We start from the raw sequence: 14,516 nt of genomic DNA, 5'->3' as shown, positions 1-14,516 counted from the left end.
TAAAAATACAAGAATTAGCTGGGCATGGTGGAGGGCGCCTGTAATCCCAGCTACTTGGGAGGCTGAGGCAGGAGAATTGCTTGAACTCAGGAGGCAGACGTTGCAGTGAGCTGAGATCGTGCCATTGCACTCCAGCCTGGACGACAATAGTGAAACTCTGTCTTACTATTTCTTGGGTTAATTAACCCAAGAAATAATAAGCTAAAGAGCAAATATTTCAACTTAGCTTATATCTTAAAGTTATCTTTCCTAAGAACATTTTGTAACAGGTATCAAACACTTAAGCTAACAGATGACACTAAAGAGTGAACTATCAAGATTTAATAGTGAATTTCTAAAAAGCAGACTGAATACAGTGTCTCACACCTGTAACGCCAGAACTTTAGGAGGCAGAGGCAAGGAAACTGCTTGGGCCCAGAAATTCTAGACCAGCCCAGGCAATATAATGGGATCCTGTCTCTATTTTAAAATAAAAAATAAAGCTGGGCATGGTGACTCATGCCTATAATCCCAGCACTTTGGGAGGCCAAAGTGGGAGGATCAGAAGGTCAGGAGTTCAAGACCAGCCTGGCCAACATAGTGAAACCCCGTCTCTACTGAAAATACAAAAAAATTAGCTGGGCTTGGTGGCAGGCACCTGTAGTCCCAGCTACTTGGGAAGCTGAAGCAGGAGAGTCACTTGAACCCAGGAGACAGATGTTGCAGTGAGCTGAGATTATGCCACTGCATTCCAGCCTGGGTGATACAGCAAGACTCTGTCTCAAAAATAAATAAAAAATAAATAAATAAAAATAAAACAAAGATTTAATACTGAACAACTAGGAAGAAGGGATAGGGTGTATTTTGAAGTAGCTGGGCCTTCTCACTCTTCATCCCCACTCCTGAATTCATGTTATGGAAGTAATCACTTTGAGTGTATCTAACTGACTTATTTATGGCTTCCAGATACCAAGCCCCACTAGTCTAAGATTTCTTCCACTGATTGGTATAGAAGCCCAAAAGGACTCTTCAGATGGCATTACGGGAAAGAAGAAGGGAGGTCATGTTCAACATGAAAAAGTAAGTTAGTACTAATTTCACAGTTAACTCCAAGTTCAGTGTATCCTATTTCTGTTTTTGTTTTTTTTTTAATTATGTCTCTGTTTTCAGAAACATTCTGAGCCTAAAATCATTTCAGTTCATACGTTTTATGAATATTCAAGATGTGTGTGTGTTTTGGCTCAGTGAGATGAAAACCATAAATCTGCTGGACAGAGAGAGAAAAAAATCAAATAAGACCCATAAGCCTGAGCTAATGAAGCTTATCTAGAGCTTTATGACCGAAATTCACGGAGTTGTTCTAGAAACTACTTGGTACAACGTAGAGGAGGGCCGTGTAACCGTCCTTGTGTCTTAATTTAATTGTACCCACAGAGTAGAGCCATGACATCAATCAGTTTCTGTCTCAGCTGCAAGAATTTTCTAATTATTAATAAAAATAACTGGCTGGGTGTTATGGCTCATGCCTAGAATTCCAGCATTTTAGGAGGCCAAGGTGGGCAGATCACCTGAGGTTGGGAGTTCGAGATCAACCTGACCAACATGGAGAAACCCCGTCTCTACTAAAAATACAAAAAATTAGCTAGGCATGGTGGCGCATGCCTGTAATCCCAGCTATTCAGGAGGCTGAGGCAGGAGAATCACTTGAACTTGGGAGGCAGAGGTTGCAATGAGCCAAGATCGTGCCATTGCACTCCAGCCTGGTTAAGAAGAACAAAACTCCATCTCAAAAATAAATAAAATAAATAAAAAATGAACATGCAGTGCTTTATAGTTTGCAGCGTTTTTATAAATGATTCTTTTGGTTTTCACAATAAGTACAAAGAAAATATTAGACTCTCTTAGAGTTGGGAAAAAAAATGGAGCCTAAAGTAAGGTCAAGTGCCTTGCCAAAGATCACATACAAATTAAGTGATGAGCTGAGATCTACTCTGACTCCAAATTTCACGCTCACTCAATTAAACCAGATAGCCTACCCAAGTATCACTATATAACCCATCATCCTTCGACTAGTTCTAGAAGCCCTCCTGGGCCTAACTTAACTGTGGCCATTTATCCAGTCATTAAAATAGATCAACATTAGGAGGAAGATATAGCACATGGCAACTTTTTGTAAGTCTCCTTTCTATGAAGTAGATCAAAATCCAAAAGGAGCTGGCTCTTGTTGATTGTGCCTAGTTCAGTAATAGGTAACAAATGCTGATAACAACAGTGACAATATTTAATGCTACTTTGTTTAATTAATACTGAAAACTTCACCATAATATTGTTAGCTTGTGCACTTAATGAGAATAAGAATAATTTCTGTTAATCATCAATTCTGACAATTATTTGAGTAAGAATTTTTGGTATTAGAAGAGTTTTCTGTTAAAAAAAAATCCTTTACTTTTAATTGTTTATGTAACTGATGAAACACAGTTGTATAAGTAATCCAAAATCTTGTCTAGAGATCTGGGAATAAAAACAATATTCAAAACTAAAAGGTAATGAAGAAAGTATTTGTACTTTTTTTCTGCATGACTGTGTATAGGTGCATTAGGTTTTATAATTCATATATTTATGCCTTCTATTTGCATTCTTGTTTAAATTTTCTCATCTGATATTAAATATACTTTACATTCTTTAAGTAAATACTAAGTGACAGAAAGAAAAGGACCAAATATGCCTTAGGTACTAGAAGGAAGACAATATGGAATTAGAAATGATTCACAGTTAATCTACATAAAGACCAATCTACACTCCAATAACCAGAATTTGACTCTACTATACTTAATTTTATTAGATATCATAAAGAATGATAAATTATTTATCCAAACACAGACATTTTTAACACACCTGATGTTCTGATAGATGCTTCATTTTCTCTTAATCACTCTGATAGGTCGTTGATCTCAGTAGAAAGACAAAAGGAATAGATGTCTTCATTTGTCTATAGAAAATAGATGCCTGAATTTGCTTAAATTGAAAAATCATGACATAAAACTCTCTTCCGGTTTACTAAAGGAAATAGTTAAGTGTGGTCAGGAGGTCGAAATTGGTTTCCAATATAAAATTCAGATCTTTTTAGAAAATTGGGCACTTAGAAAGATGACAAAATCTGGAAACTGGGATAAAGTACCACTATGTTGACTGTCTACAATTTTAGAACTCCAAACAGCCTAAATGGAAACATAGTGGATGAAATAAAATCAGTAATTAGACACCAAATGCCTATTTTCATAAAAGCACTTCCAAAATGGCGGGCACAAAATGACCTCAGAAATTTGGGGGGAGAAATTTCATTTCAATGAAACAAATATTTATGGAATACCTTAAAATATTCATCATGTCCTCTGTACTGTTCTGAGCACCAGGAATCCATTTATAGATCAAGGAACACACAGTACAGTTGGAAGAAAGTCCTTTGAGTAAAGGGTTCAATAACAGTTATCTTAGTCTCTTTTGACTTCTTATTTTTAAATATAGAAATGCTAATTCTGAATATGAACTGCTTTAAATCATTTGTACATCTCTTTAAAATTAAGTAACACATTACAAAATATCAACCATGGTACAACAAAAGATAAATCAGAATATGAGTTTATATTTCCTTTTCAGTTTAAATGTGGGAAGAGAAGGGAAGAATGTGAACTTTGGAAAGTGTAACCCATTTTCAAAGTTGTGGAAACATGTCCAATCATACAAAAATGGCTAGATGAAAGATGGTATATGTGATAACATACTCCATAGTTTTTCCAAAGTGTCATTTTCCAAATGACAGGCCAGATGCAGTGGCTCATGCCTGTAGTCCCAGCACTTTGGGAGGCTGAGGCAGTTGGATTGATTGAACCCAAGAGTTCAAGACTAGTCTGGGCAACACAGTGAGACCTTGTCTCTACAAAAAAAAATACAAAAATGAGTTGGGTGCGGTGGGGCACACCTATAATCCCAGCTACTTGGGAGGCTGAGGTGGGAGGATCACTTGAGCCTGGAAAGTGGACATTGCAGTGACCTGAGATCATGCCACAGCATCTCCAGCCTGGGTGACAGAATGAAACTCTGTGTCCAAAAAAAAAAAAGTATCTAATGACAGAGAAATTCTCACAATTTTATTTTAGATGAAAAGAATATATAAACTGTAACTGAGTAATATTTCTCATGATAACAACAAACCTTTATTTTCAAGGTAATGCTGCCCAGTGTGATACTGTGCACTTGCTACGCACTCTTTCATTTCATCTTTGCAACAACAGTTTGAGGTAGTTGCAATGTTTGTCCTCATGTTACAATTAAGAAAACTGAAACACAGAGGATAAGTAATTCCTCTAAGATTCCAAAAGAAGCAAGTTCATAAAGCTGGCATAAACCCAGTCATTTAACTTCAGAGTCTGGACACTTAAATACAATGCCGTGTAATTCAGAGATGGGCAAGCCGCTAGGTCTCTTCTGGTCAGAATAAGCTTATGAGAATTAACAATTAATGAACACTAGAGAACCCCACTCTTCCCATCTTTTTCATTCTCCTCACTGTTAATTTTTTTTCATAGCTGTGACCATTACATGACATTATATCATATAAAAATTCATTTTTTCTAAAAGTATTTTTCATATAGCATCATTTTTCCGCTTCAAAAGTCATTTTTATTGCCTTTATACCACTAGAATGTAAGATCCATGAAGGCAGAAACTTTGCCTGCTGTAGTGCCAATGTCTAGAACATAAGAAACCCTGCAGAAACATCTGCTGAATGAAATAGTGAGCTTTCGAAACAAGTGGAAAAAGAAAAAGAGAATATAAAGGAAAGATCTGTGCAGCTTGGGAATTCCCTCAGCTGGGGTTTGGCAGGTTGATCCAGGGAGCTAAGCCTCCTACTTTGTCTGTTGGAGAAAGAGGAGTCATGTGACCTGTTAATGTCCAAGCTTAAAGGATCTGTAGGTGGTTGAATCGTGACCCTAGGAGCTCAGTCTTTCCCCTTCCCTTATAACTCTCTACATCTTGTCTTCCCTTTCTCTTCTTTCTGTCTTCTTCCCCATAATAGACCATAAAACCAAATTGATGTATATCGTGAATATTGGTTGAACATTATTGATATGAATTTTTAAACCAAATTAGTTTAAATTGGTATGTCTATTTCTTCCAGAAATAATCAATGCAAAACAAACTTTTATTAGCTGGATGTGGTGGCACACGCCTGTGGTCCCAGCTTCTCGGGAGGCTGAGATGGGAGGATTGCTTGATTGAGCCCAGGAGGTTGAGGCTGCAGGGAGCTGTGATGGTGCCACTGCACTCCAGCCCGGGTGACAGAGCATCACCATGTCTCAAAACAAAACAAAACACAGCAAAACCCAAACGTTTATTCCTCATTTGTGTGATTGATAATCACTTGATTTTCCTATGAGTCATTGGACTCTGATGTTATTAATTTATAACATTAATTATTAATTCAACAAGTCTTGTTTCGTTTTGTTTGAACCAACCCTTTCCAGACAGTGCAGCTGAATCCCAGAATGGATAATTGCCCAGCTAAGTAGTTCTTCTGCTTCTGCTTGTCCACCGCATCCTTCAGAAGCCCCACCTCCCACTTTTAACACACTTTTACCTTGAAGTCCCACAGAATTGTTAAGTACATAGCTATTCATTTTTTCTAGGCATATTAAAATCACCATATAAATTAGCAATACAACTTGACTCTGGAAAATTGTGTTTGTCAGTATAATGCCAATTACTAACAGACATGCTTTTTTGCTTTTTATTTCACAGGTATCACGGAGAAGAAGTCTGAAAAGAAATTTAGTCCCACAAATAAACCTGGCTTCTTCCTTCTTCCCAGCTATACCTAAGTAAAAAGGAAAAACCAGAAATGGCTGCTGCACATAAAATGGCGACGTTTGGATGGCACCTGCTGTTTATTTCAGGATGAGAGGAGAAACCACCAGACACTATCAGTCATCTGTGGCGTCAGGTCATCCTACTGATGGGGGAGATTCCTTAGGGAGTTCTGGTGACTTAACTCTGAATATCGAGCAAGCAGCAAGCAGCCAGAAGTTTAGGCAGTGTTTCTTATTTACTATCAGCAAACTGACACATAAGGAAACAAATGAAATCAACCGCATTAGTAGGTCTGAAATAATACGGTTATCAATGTTTAGCTTTCCACCTCCTCCCATTGTTGACCTTACTCCAGAGCCAGAATGACTATCAGAACACGTGCAGTAGGAGGCACTTTCAGGTCATGCTGTGTGTCGTACAAAGAGAATTATTATTAAAAAGAAAAATGCACCAGTCAGATCTCTAGATGTTTGTCATCTTCATTTAGAGAAATATTATCTGGAAGAAAATGTCTTAAGATTCTTAACATCAGAAATTATCTATATGTAGTCCAGACATGACTCCAGATAAATATAAAAGAAAGCAAAGAAAGGAAGAAAAATGGGTCAAAGAAATAGAAAAAGCATAGTAATATAGTAGATTTAACCTTAAATATATCAATAATAATGGAACCTTTAACAGATTAAGTATTCAAATTAAAAACGTTGTCAGAATGGATTAAAAAACAAAATCCAACTATATGTTGTATAGGAAACACATCTAACATGCAAGGACACCAAACTCTTGAAGATAAAAGAATGAAAAAAGATGTATGATGCAAAAACTAACCTAAAGAAAATCAACGTAGCCATATTAATATTAAAATACACTGTAAGAAAATAAACAAGAGTCTTCATAACAGTTTTATTAATAATAACTCAAAATTGGAAAAAGTCTAGTTTCCACAATAGATGAATAACTAAACGAACTATGGTAGAGGAGGACAATGGAATCCTCAGCAATTAAAAGGAACAAAATGCTAATGCAGGCATTAACATAGGCCAGTCTCAAGAATATGTCAAGTCAAAAGAACTTTGCAGAAAGAATGCATGTTGTATGATTCCATGTTTATAAAATTCTATAACAAGGAAGACTAATATTCAGTTTAAAAAATTAAAACAATGGTGGTCTCTGGGAGAGAGGGCAAATGTCACAGACAGATTTAGAAGGGGTATGAAAGAACTTTCTGGGGTGAATGATAATGTTCTTCATCTTAATAAAGTTTGGGTTATACAGCTATGTGGGCATCTCAAAATTTTTCGAATGCTATTTCTGCATTTCATTGTATGTGATTTTTTTCAAAAAATTAAGAATTGGAAACTAATATTCACATTGATATGCATGCTAATAGGATTACTAGTGTCTTCAACTTACTTTGAAATGAATCAAAAAAATAAGATGGACGAATGGATAGAGGGATGGGCTAATAGGTGGATATGTGGTTTAGCATCTCTAAAACCACATTAATTGTAGAATCTAGGTGGCAGGAATATAGGTATTCATTATAGAATTCTTTCAAATTCTCTGAATGTTTTTATTTTTTCCATATTAAAAAAGAGGAGGAAAAAAGTCTAATGAAGAAATCAATATAACATTTTAGAGAAAACTTGAACTCTATATAAATGCAAAGGTATATTTATGTTCATGGCTTTGAGGATTCCATATTGTAAAGATCTGAGGTCTTCCTATGCTAGTCATCTATTGCTGCGAAACAATAAAAAAATTGAGTGGCTTGAAACAGCAATCATTTATTTGCTCATAACTCTGGGTTAGCAATTTGGGCTGCCCCTCCTGGGCATTTCCTCTGGTCTCACCTGGTACTACTTACACAACTGCAGTGAGTGGCTGCGGTGAGTGTCTAGTCTAAGATGGCCTCCTTGTGTTTGATGCTGGCTACTGGCTGGACTTCTCTTTCTGTGTGATCTGTCATCTCCAAAGAGCCACGGGGCCAGATTACAGGGCTCACACCTGTAATCCCAGAACTTGGAAAGGCTGAGGTGAAAGGATTGCTTGAGTTCAGAAGTTTGAGACCAGCAACATAGCAAAACTCTCTTTCTACAGGAAATACACAAATTAGCTGGGTGTGGTGGCACATGCCTGTAGTTCCAGCTACTGGAGATGCTGAGGTGGGAGGGTCACTTGGACCTGGGGTATCAAGGCTGCAGTGAGCTGAGACTGCACCACTGCACACCAGCCTGAGTGAGAGAGTGAAACTCTGTTTCAAACACAAAACAAAACAAAAACACAAAGAGCTGAGACCCTAGTTCTTCACGTAACGATCTAATGGTTTCAAGAAGATAGAAACAGAAGCTCAAGATCTCTTGAAGCATTGTGTGCAAAAAAAAAAGATAGGTAAATTGAATTATATTACAGTTTAAAATTCCTGTTTGCCAAAGAGAGACTATTAAGAAAGAAAAAAGGCAAGCTATAGAATGGCAGAGATTTTCATTGCCTGTAACTAAGAAACACCTTATATCTAAACTATATAAAGAACTCCAAAAAATCGGTAAGAAAAATCAAGGCAATCCAGTAAGATCGGCAAAAAACATGAACTGACATTTCAGAGAAGAGGCTCTGCAGATAGCCAACACATGTATTAAAAAGCGCTCAACTTTCCTAATACTAATCAACATAATGGTAATCAGAACCATATTAGATAAAAGAATAAAAGAAGCAACCAAAAAAACACAAAACAAAACAAAACAAAAAAACTTCTGGGACTAATAATCAATTATACCCAAGTTTGTAGGATGTAAAATTAATATGCAAAACCATCATTCTCAGCACACTGACAGAAGAGCAGAAGATCAAACACTGCATGTTCTCACTCATAGGTGGGTGTTGAACAATGAGAACACGTGGATACAGGGAGGGGAGCACTACACACTGGGGTCAGTTGGGGGGAAATAGGGGAGGGACGGTGGAGGGTGGGGAGCTGGGGAGAGATAGCAAGGGGAGTGATGCCAGATGTAGGTGATGGGGAGGAAGGCAGCAAATCACGCTGCCACGGGTGTACCTATGCAACAATCTTGCATGTTCTTCACATGTACCCCAAAACCTAAAATGCAATAAAATAAATAAATGGGAAAAAAAATACATTCAGAGAAACAAGTTTTAAAAAAAAAAAAGTCAATTGCTTCCCCATATACCAGCTATGAACAAGTGGAATTGAAATTAAAAACACAACACTTAAGCAAAAATCTAATAAAATATGTATAACATCTATATGAGAAAAATCCCAAAACTCTGATGAAAAAAATCAAGTAACTAAATAAATGGAGAAATATTCCATGTTCATGGGTAAGAAGATTCAATATCATCAAAAGGTCAATTTTTCCCAACTTGGTCTAAAAATTCAATGCAATCCCAGCCAAAACCCCAGAAAATTACTTTGGGGATATTGAGAAACTGATTCTAAAGTTAATATGACGAAGCAAAAGAACCAGAATAGCAAACAATGTTGAAGAAGAAGAATGAAGTTGGAGAACTGATATTGAGATTTAGTATAAAGCTATCCTATTCAAAACAGTGTGGTACTGGCAAAAGACTTCAGAAATAGAACAATGGGACAGAATAGAGAGCCAAGAAATACAGACCCACAAAAATAAAGTCAACTGATCTTTGACAAAGGAGCAAAGATAACACAATGAAAGATAGACTTCCACACATGTTGCTGTAACAACTGGACATCCATGTGCAAAAATGAATTCAGATGCAACCTTAAATCCTTCCCCAAAATTAGCTCAAAATGGATTATAAGTCTAAATGTAAAACATAGGAGCAAGGAAGGAAGAAAGGAAGGGAGGGAGGGAGGGAAAGTAAAGAAACAAACCACAAGGAAGCAGTTTCCGTAACAATTGGGATATGGGGTGGTGGCGTAAGCTTGTAATCCCAGCACTTTGGGAAGCTGAGGCAGGTGGATCATCTGAGGTCAGAAGTTTGAGATCAGCCTAGCCAATGTGGTGAAACCCCACGTCTACTAAAAACACAAAAATTATCTGGGCATGGTGGCAGTGCCTGTAATCCCAATTACTCAGGAGGCTGAGGCAGGAGACTTGCTTTAGCCTGGCAGGCTGAGGTTGCAGTGAGCCGAGATCGCACCATTGCACTCCAGCTTGGGTGACAAGAGTGAAACTCCATCTCAAAAAAAAAAAAAAAAGAATTGGGATAGTGGTTATCTTTTCATCAGAAGGAAAGTGTAGTTATTGGGGGGGTGGGGGTATGGTAGATTTGTACTGTGTTAGCTTAGCTGTAACTACTTTATCCAGAATTTTCTTCCATGTAATTCTGAATTAGCATAGGCTACCTGAACCTGGGTATAATATGGAAGGCAGAAGTGAAGCAGCCGCCATATGTTTTTGTGCACAAAAGGTAGGCATAAAGTGCTGATGCGTTTAGTGGATGTTGTCCCTGATCTGCTGAGTCACCTGGGGATGAGGCAACCTCTGCTCTTACATCTACCCCAGACCTCCTTCTTTAGCTTTTCCAACTCGTAGACCAGATTGCCTGCCTTGCTAATTTCAGACCCAGCGTAAAACCCAGAAGCAACAGCTGAATGTAAACTGTTCACCATGCTACCACAATTGTGCAAAGTGAAATCCTCATAAGCAGCCCTCAGTTTCCTCTGATGGAAACAGACTGATAAGGGGCACGGAAGAGACCTCCTGGCTTCTGGGAACATTCTATTTCTTGACTTGCTTATGGTTACAGTGATGTTCCCTTGGTGATGATAAATTAAGCTTTACATCTGTGACTTGTTCAATTCTCTGTAGGTATGCAATAGTTCCCAATGGAAGTTTATATTTAAAAAACCCTCATAGTTACATGTTATGGCATTAAAAACAGAACAAAACTGCTCTCATAACCTGATGTTTAGAATTACTCCATGTTGTACCTTTAAAAAATAGACTAGTTTCTCTTTAAAATTGTGTGTTTTGGCCAGGCACGGTGGCTCACCGTGCCTGTAATCCCAGCACTTTGGGAGGCTGAAGCCAGTGGATCATGAGGTCAAGAGCTCGAGACCATCCTAGCTAACATGGTGAAACCCCACCTCTACTAAAAATACAAAAATTAGCTGGGCATGGTGGCGTACGCCTGTTGTCCCAGCTGCTCGGGAGGCTGAGGCAGGAGAATTGCTTGAACCCGGAAGACAGAGGTTGCAGTGAGCTGAGATCACGCCACTGCACTCCAGCCTGGCGCCTTGTGACAGAGCAAGACTCTGTCTCAAAAAAAAAAAAAAAAAAAATTGTGTGTTTTATTTCTAAATAATCAGCTATGAGAGAAGGATTAAAGCTGCTAAAGAGTTCCTCGGTGATGTCCTAAACTGGGCTGGATGGGGCCCGGCAAGAAAAGTCATGGGACATTTCATTCATCTTGGAATTTGAGTGGTACTTAGCACACAGAGTTGTCGTAAGGATTAAATGAGTTAATACATAAAAAATGCTTGGTGCTCTACCCATAGGAAACACTAGTTAAGTGCTTGCCATTATCACCATTCTTCATGTTGTTGTTAGTATTATGTCCTCTTGCATAATACATAAGAAAAACATAAAAACTGTATAGATTCTACCTATCAACTAAGGCAATGATTCTCAGATAGCTGAACACTGGAATCATGAGGGGAAATTTCATAAAATCACACTTCCTGTGGCGGTGGAGGAGGGGAACGTGCAGAATAATTTCTCCCAAATATGTGCACAATTTAATCCCCAGAATCTGTGCCTGTGTTACCTTACATGGAAAAGAGGACTTTGCAGGTGTGATTACATTAAGGGTTCTGAGGTGGGAGATTATTCTGGATTAGCCAGGTGAGCTCAAGGTAATGCCAAAAATATAAGAAGGAGGATCCAGCCTGGGTAACATGAGTGAAACTCCGTCTCAAAAAAAAAAAAAAAAAAGAAGGAGGAGAGAGAGTTAAAGTCAATAAATAGAGCTTTGGTGACAGAAGCAGGGGTTGGTGTGAGGTGCTTTGAAGCTAGAAGGAACCACACAGGAATGCGGGCTACCTCTGGAGCTGGAAAAGCAAGAACACAGATTCTCCCTGGAACCTCCAGCAGGAGCACAGCCCTGCAGACATCTTGAGTTTAGCTCCGGGAGGCTCATTTCAGACTTCTGGCCTAGAGAATTCTAGGATAATAAGTTTGTGTTGTTTTAAGCCATTAAGATTGCATTGATTTTTTATAGCAGCAGGAAAAAAACTAATGAGGGCCAGGGATTAGAGTTCTATTTCAGTCTCAGGGATGAGGTGTAGGCGTCACTTTCGTTGTTACTGTTTTAATCTCTGCAGGTGAGGGCTCCTCATTGCCAGGGTTAAGAAGTACTGATCTAGGAGGGTGAAGGACAGGGTAAAATATTTTGAGAACAAAGGAGGTGCATGTCATCACAGGGTAGCTCTGTGTAACAGAGAAATTCAAGATTACAGAATAAGAGATATACTTGGATTCTGGAGCAAAATAAGGAAGAAATATTAACTAGACCCTGAGTGCTTGAACAGAGGGGCCAAGAGTCCCCTAATTCCCAGTGAAGATTAGGCTGGGCTGAACCTCGGCTATACGCCACGTGTCATTTAATTTATTTATTATCGTTGAGTGTTTTGCTTTGTTCTTTTGTTTGTTTTTAGCAGAACTACATTATAAACTTTTTGGAAGCGGGGAAATTTTATACTTTTAGAAATTTGATGAAATTGAGTTACTGCATTAAATCTAACAGAGGATTCAATGTTGGCCACAAAAGCCTGGCTGTCTTTATTCTGTAATATCCTGAAGCCCCATCTGCTATTTAATTCAGCCCAATTTTGAGGCCAAGCCCACCCACCTGTCTGCATGTGGCCTCAATATTTTGTGCCATCTCTTATTATATTTTAGGATGACATAATTAGATTTATTCTAGTCTACCAGGTTTTACTCCCACCAAGCTGGAAACAGTTCATAATAATTACCAATGTGATAATAATCACCAATGATATTTTTTACATGAAACAAAAAAAAGTCTAAAATAAATAGGACAAAGTACATACTTTCAACATAAGCCAAGTATCAGAAAAGACAGTCATACTTTGGCCAGCATGGTATGAAACAAGAACATTTTCTCCACTTCCTCAGATCTCTGCTCAAATGTCACCTTATGTCAGGGGGTGAGGGGAGGGAAAGCATTAGGGGAAATACGTAACGTAGATGATGGGTCGATGGGTGCCGCAAACCACCATGGCACAGGAATACCTATGTAACAAACCTGCATGTTCTGCACATGTACTCCAGAACTTAAAGAATAATACTGAGAAAAGAGAGAAGCCTTATCTGGCCATCCCTATCTGGAATGGCACCGTCTACTCCTGCCTCTCCATGTGCACCCCTAAGCTCTCCATCCTTCTTACTTGTCCTTTATAGTACTTAGCACCAGTCCATGCTATCATTTGCTTATTTTTCTTATTAGCTGCTACTCCTCCCTAGAAGACAAGCTGTCTGAGAGTAGGAACTCTGGTTAGATCATGTGCTATGTCCCCAATGTCTAGAACAGTGCCTGGCATAGTGTAAGCACCTGTAAGTATTAGCTGAATGGCAGCCTGATATACGTGATGTAGTGGGAACATCACCAGGCTTGGAATTAGGATGTCACTGCTCATTGTCCAGCCTGTTCTGACTCACAAGCTGCGTGACAGCAGATACGTGACTTAATCTTCCTGATCTTCAATTTTCTTATCTGGAAAATAGGAGTATCACCTGCCCTGTTTATTTCAGTGTCTTAAAAACCACAAAGTGATGTGCTGACCTCATGTGTTTTTTTCTTGCGCATGGCATGGCGTAGCTGCTCAGTTAAAGTTGGCCTGTCTCGTGACTCGTGTCCTATAACCATTGCACTCCAGTTGAAGAAACGGAAAAGGAAATTATTTGTGTGTCACTAGGTAGCTCATTTACACTGTATTTTCGTGGTGAGTACAGGCAGTGGAGAGGGAAGAACGGAGAGACAATCTGATTACTAATCAATTCAGCAACACGTCCACCGCCTGTAACGAGGGATATAGGACTCCCAGCCTCTTCCGTTCCCCTGCCTTTTCCCTGTTGCCGAGGCTAAGCAGAAACTGAATATACCTACCAGTCACCTCTTTGAAAAGTATGTTATTAACAGCCAAATTGATGATCAAGTGTTAACAACACATAGAAAAAAAGTAAAAGATTGGGTCTTTGGAGTTTGATGCCTGTGGTTAGCTCTGTATTATGGAGAGCATCCTGATCCGTTATCTTCTCGATGGCTTTTGCTTTCTTTCAGGGAAGTATACATTATTCCAGTGATGGAAGGATGAAAACAAAGCTATAATAATTTTGTACAGCATATAGGTTATTTCTCAAGTTATTCTTCTTATTTCATTCCTTAATAGAACAATTCAACACATGGAAAAGGCAATTCAAGGTGCTTTTGTCCCTTGAATCATATTATTCTGTTTGAAAGCTGAATACTTGGATTATCTTATCTTGGTAACTCATTGAATTGCATTTACTAAACTTTGCCTCAGCTTTGTTGAACCTAAATTGAAGGATACTAATAAACAGCAAAACAGAACCTGCTGTTGTACTTAATACAGGGATACAATGGTGACTGCATCCTCCTCAGATCACTCAGAGTCTTTAAAAAAA

At 38.5% G+C, this 14,516-nt stretch overlaps 1 protein-coding gene across 3 annotated transcripts in view; it reads left to right on the top strand.

The window, feature by feature from the left end:
- Positions 1–7,626, top strand: part of WDR64 (WD repeat domain 64) — a 160,511-nt gene extending 152,885 nt beyond the window's left edge. For 2 of the 3 annotated variants that reach the window (XM_032242228.1, XM_032242230.1), the window contains exons 27-28: positions 946–1,059; positions 5,779–7,626. In XM_032242228.1, coding sequence (XP_032098119.1) covers positions 946–1,059; positions 5,779–5,862 — 198 coding nt within the window. In that variant the 3' untranslated portion in view covers positions 5,863–7,626. The remainder of the gene's footprint in view (positions 1–945; positions 1,060–5,778) is intronic. The other variant, XM_032242229.1, reaches the window with a different exon arrangement.
- Positions 7,627–14,516: the final 6,890 nt, after the last annotated feature.

Source organism: Sapajus apella, unplaced genomic scaffold (assembly GCF_009761245.1).
Source record: "Sapajus apella isolate SASKATOON/1434 unplaced genomic scaffold, GSC_monkey_1.0 scaffold49, whole genome shotgun sequence".
Classification (NCBI taxonomy): domain Eukaryota; kingdom Metazoa; phylum Chordata; class Mammalia; order Primates; family Cebidae; genus Sapajus; species Sapajus apella.
This window is presented reverse-complemented; position numbering and strand designations above follow the sequence as displayed.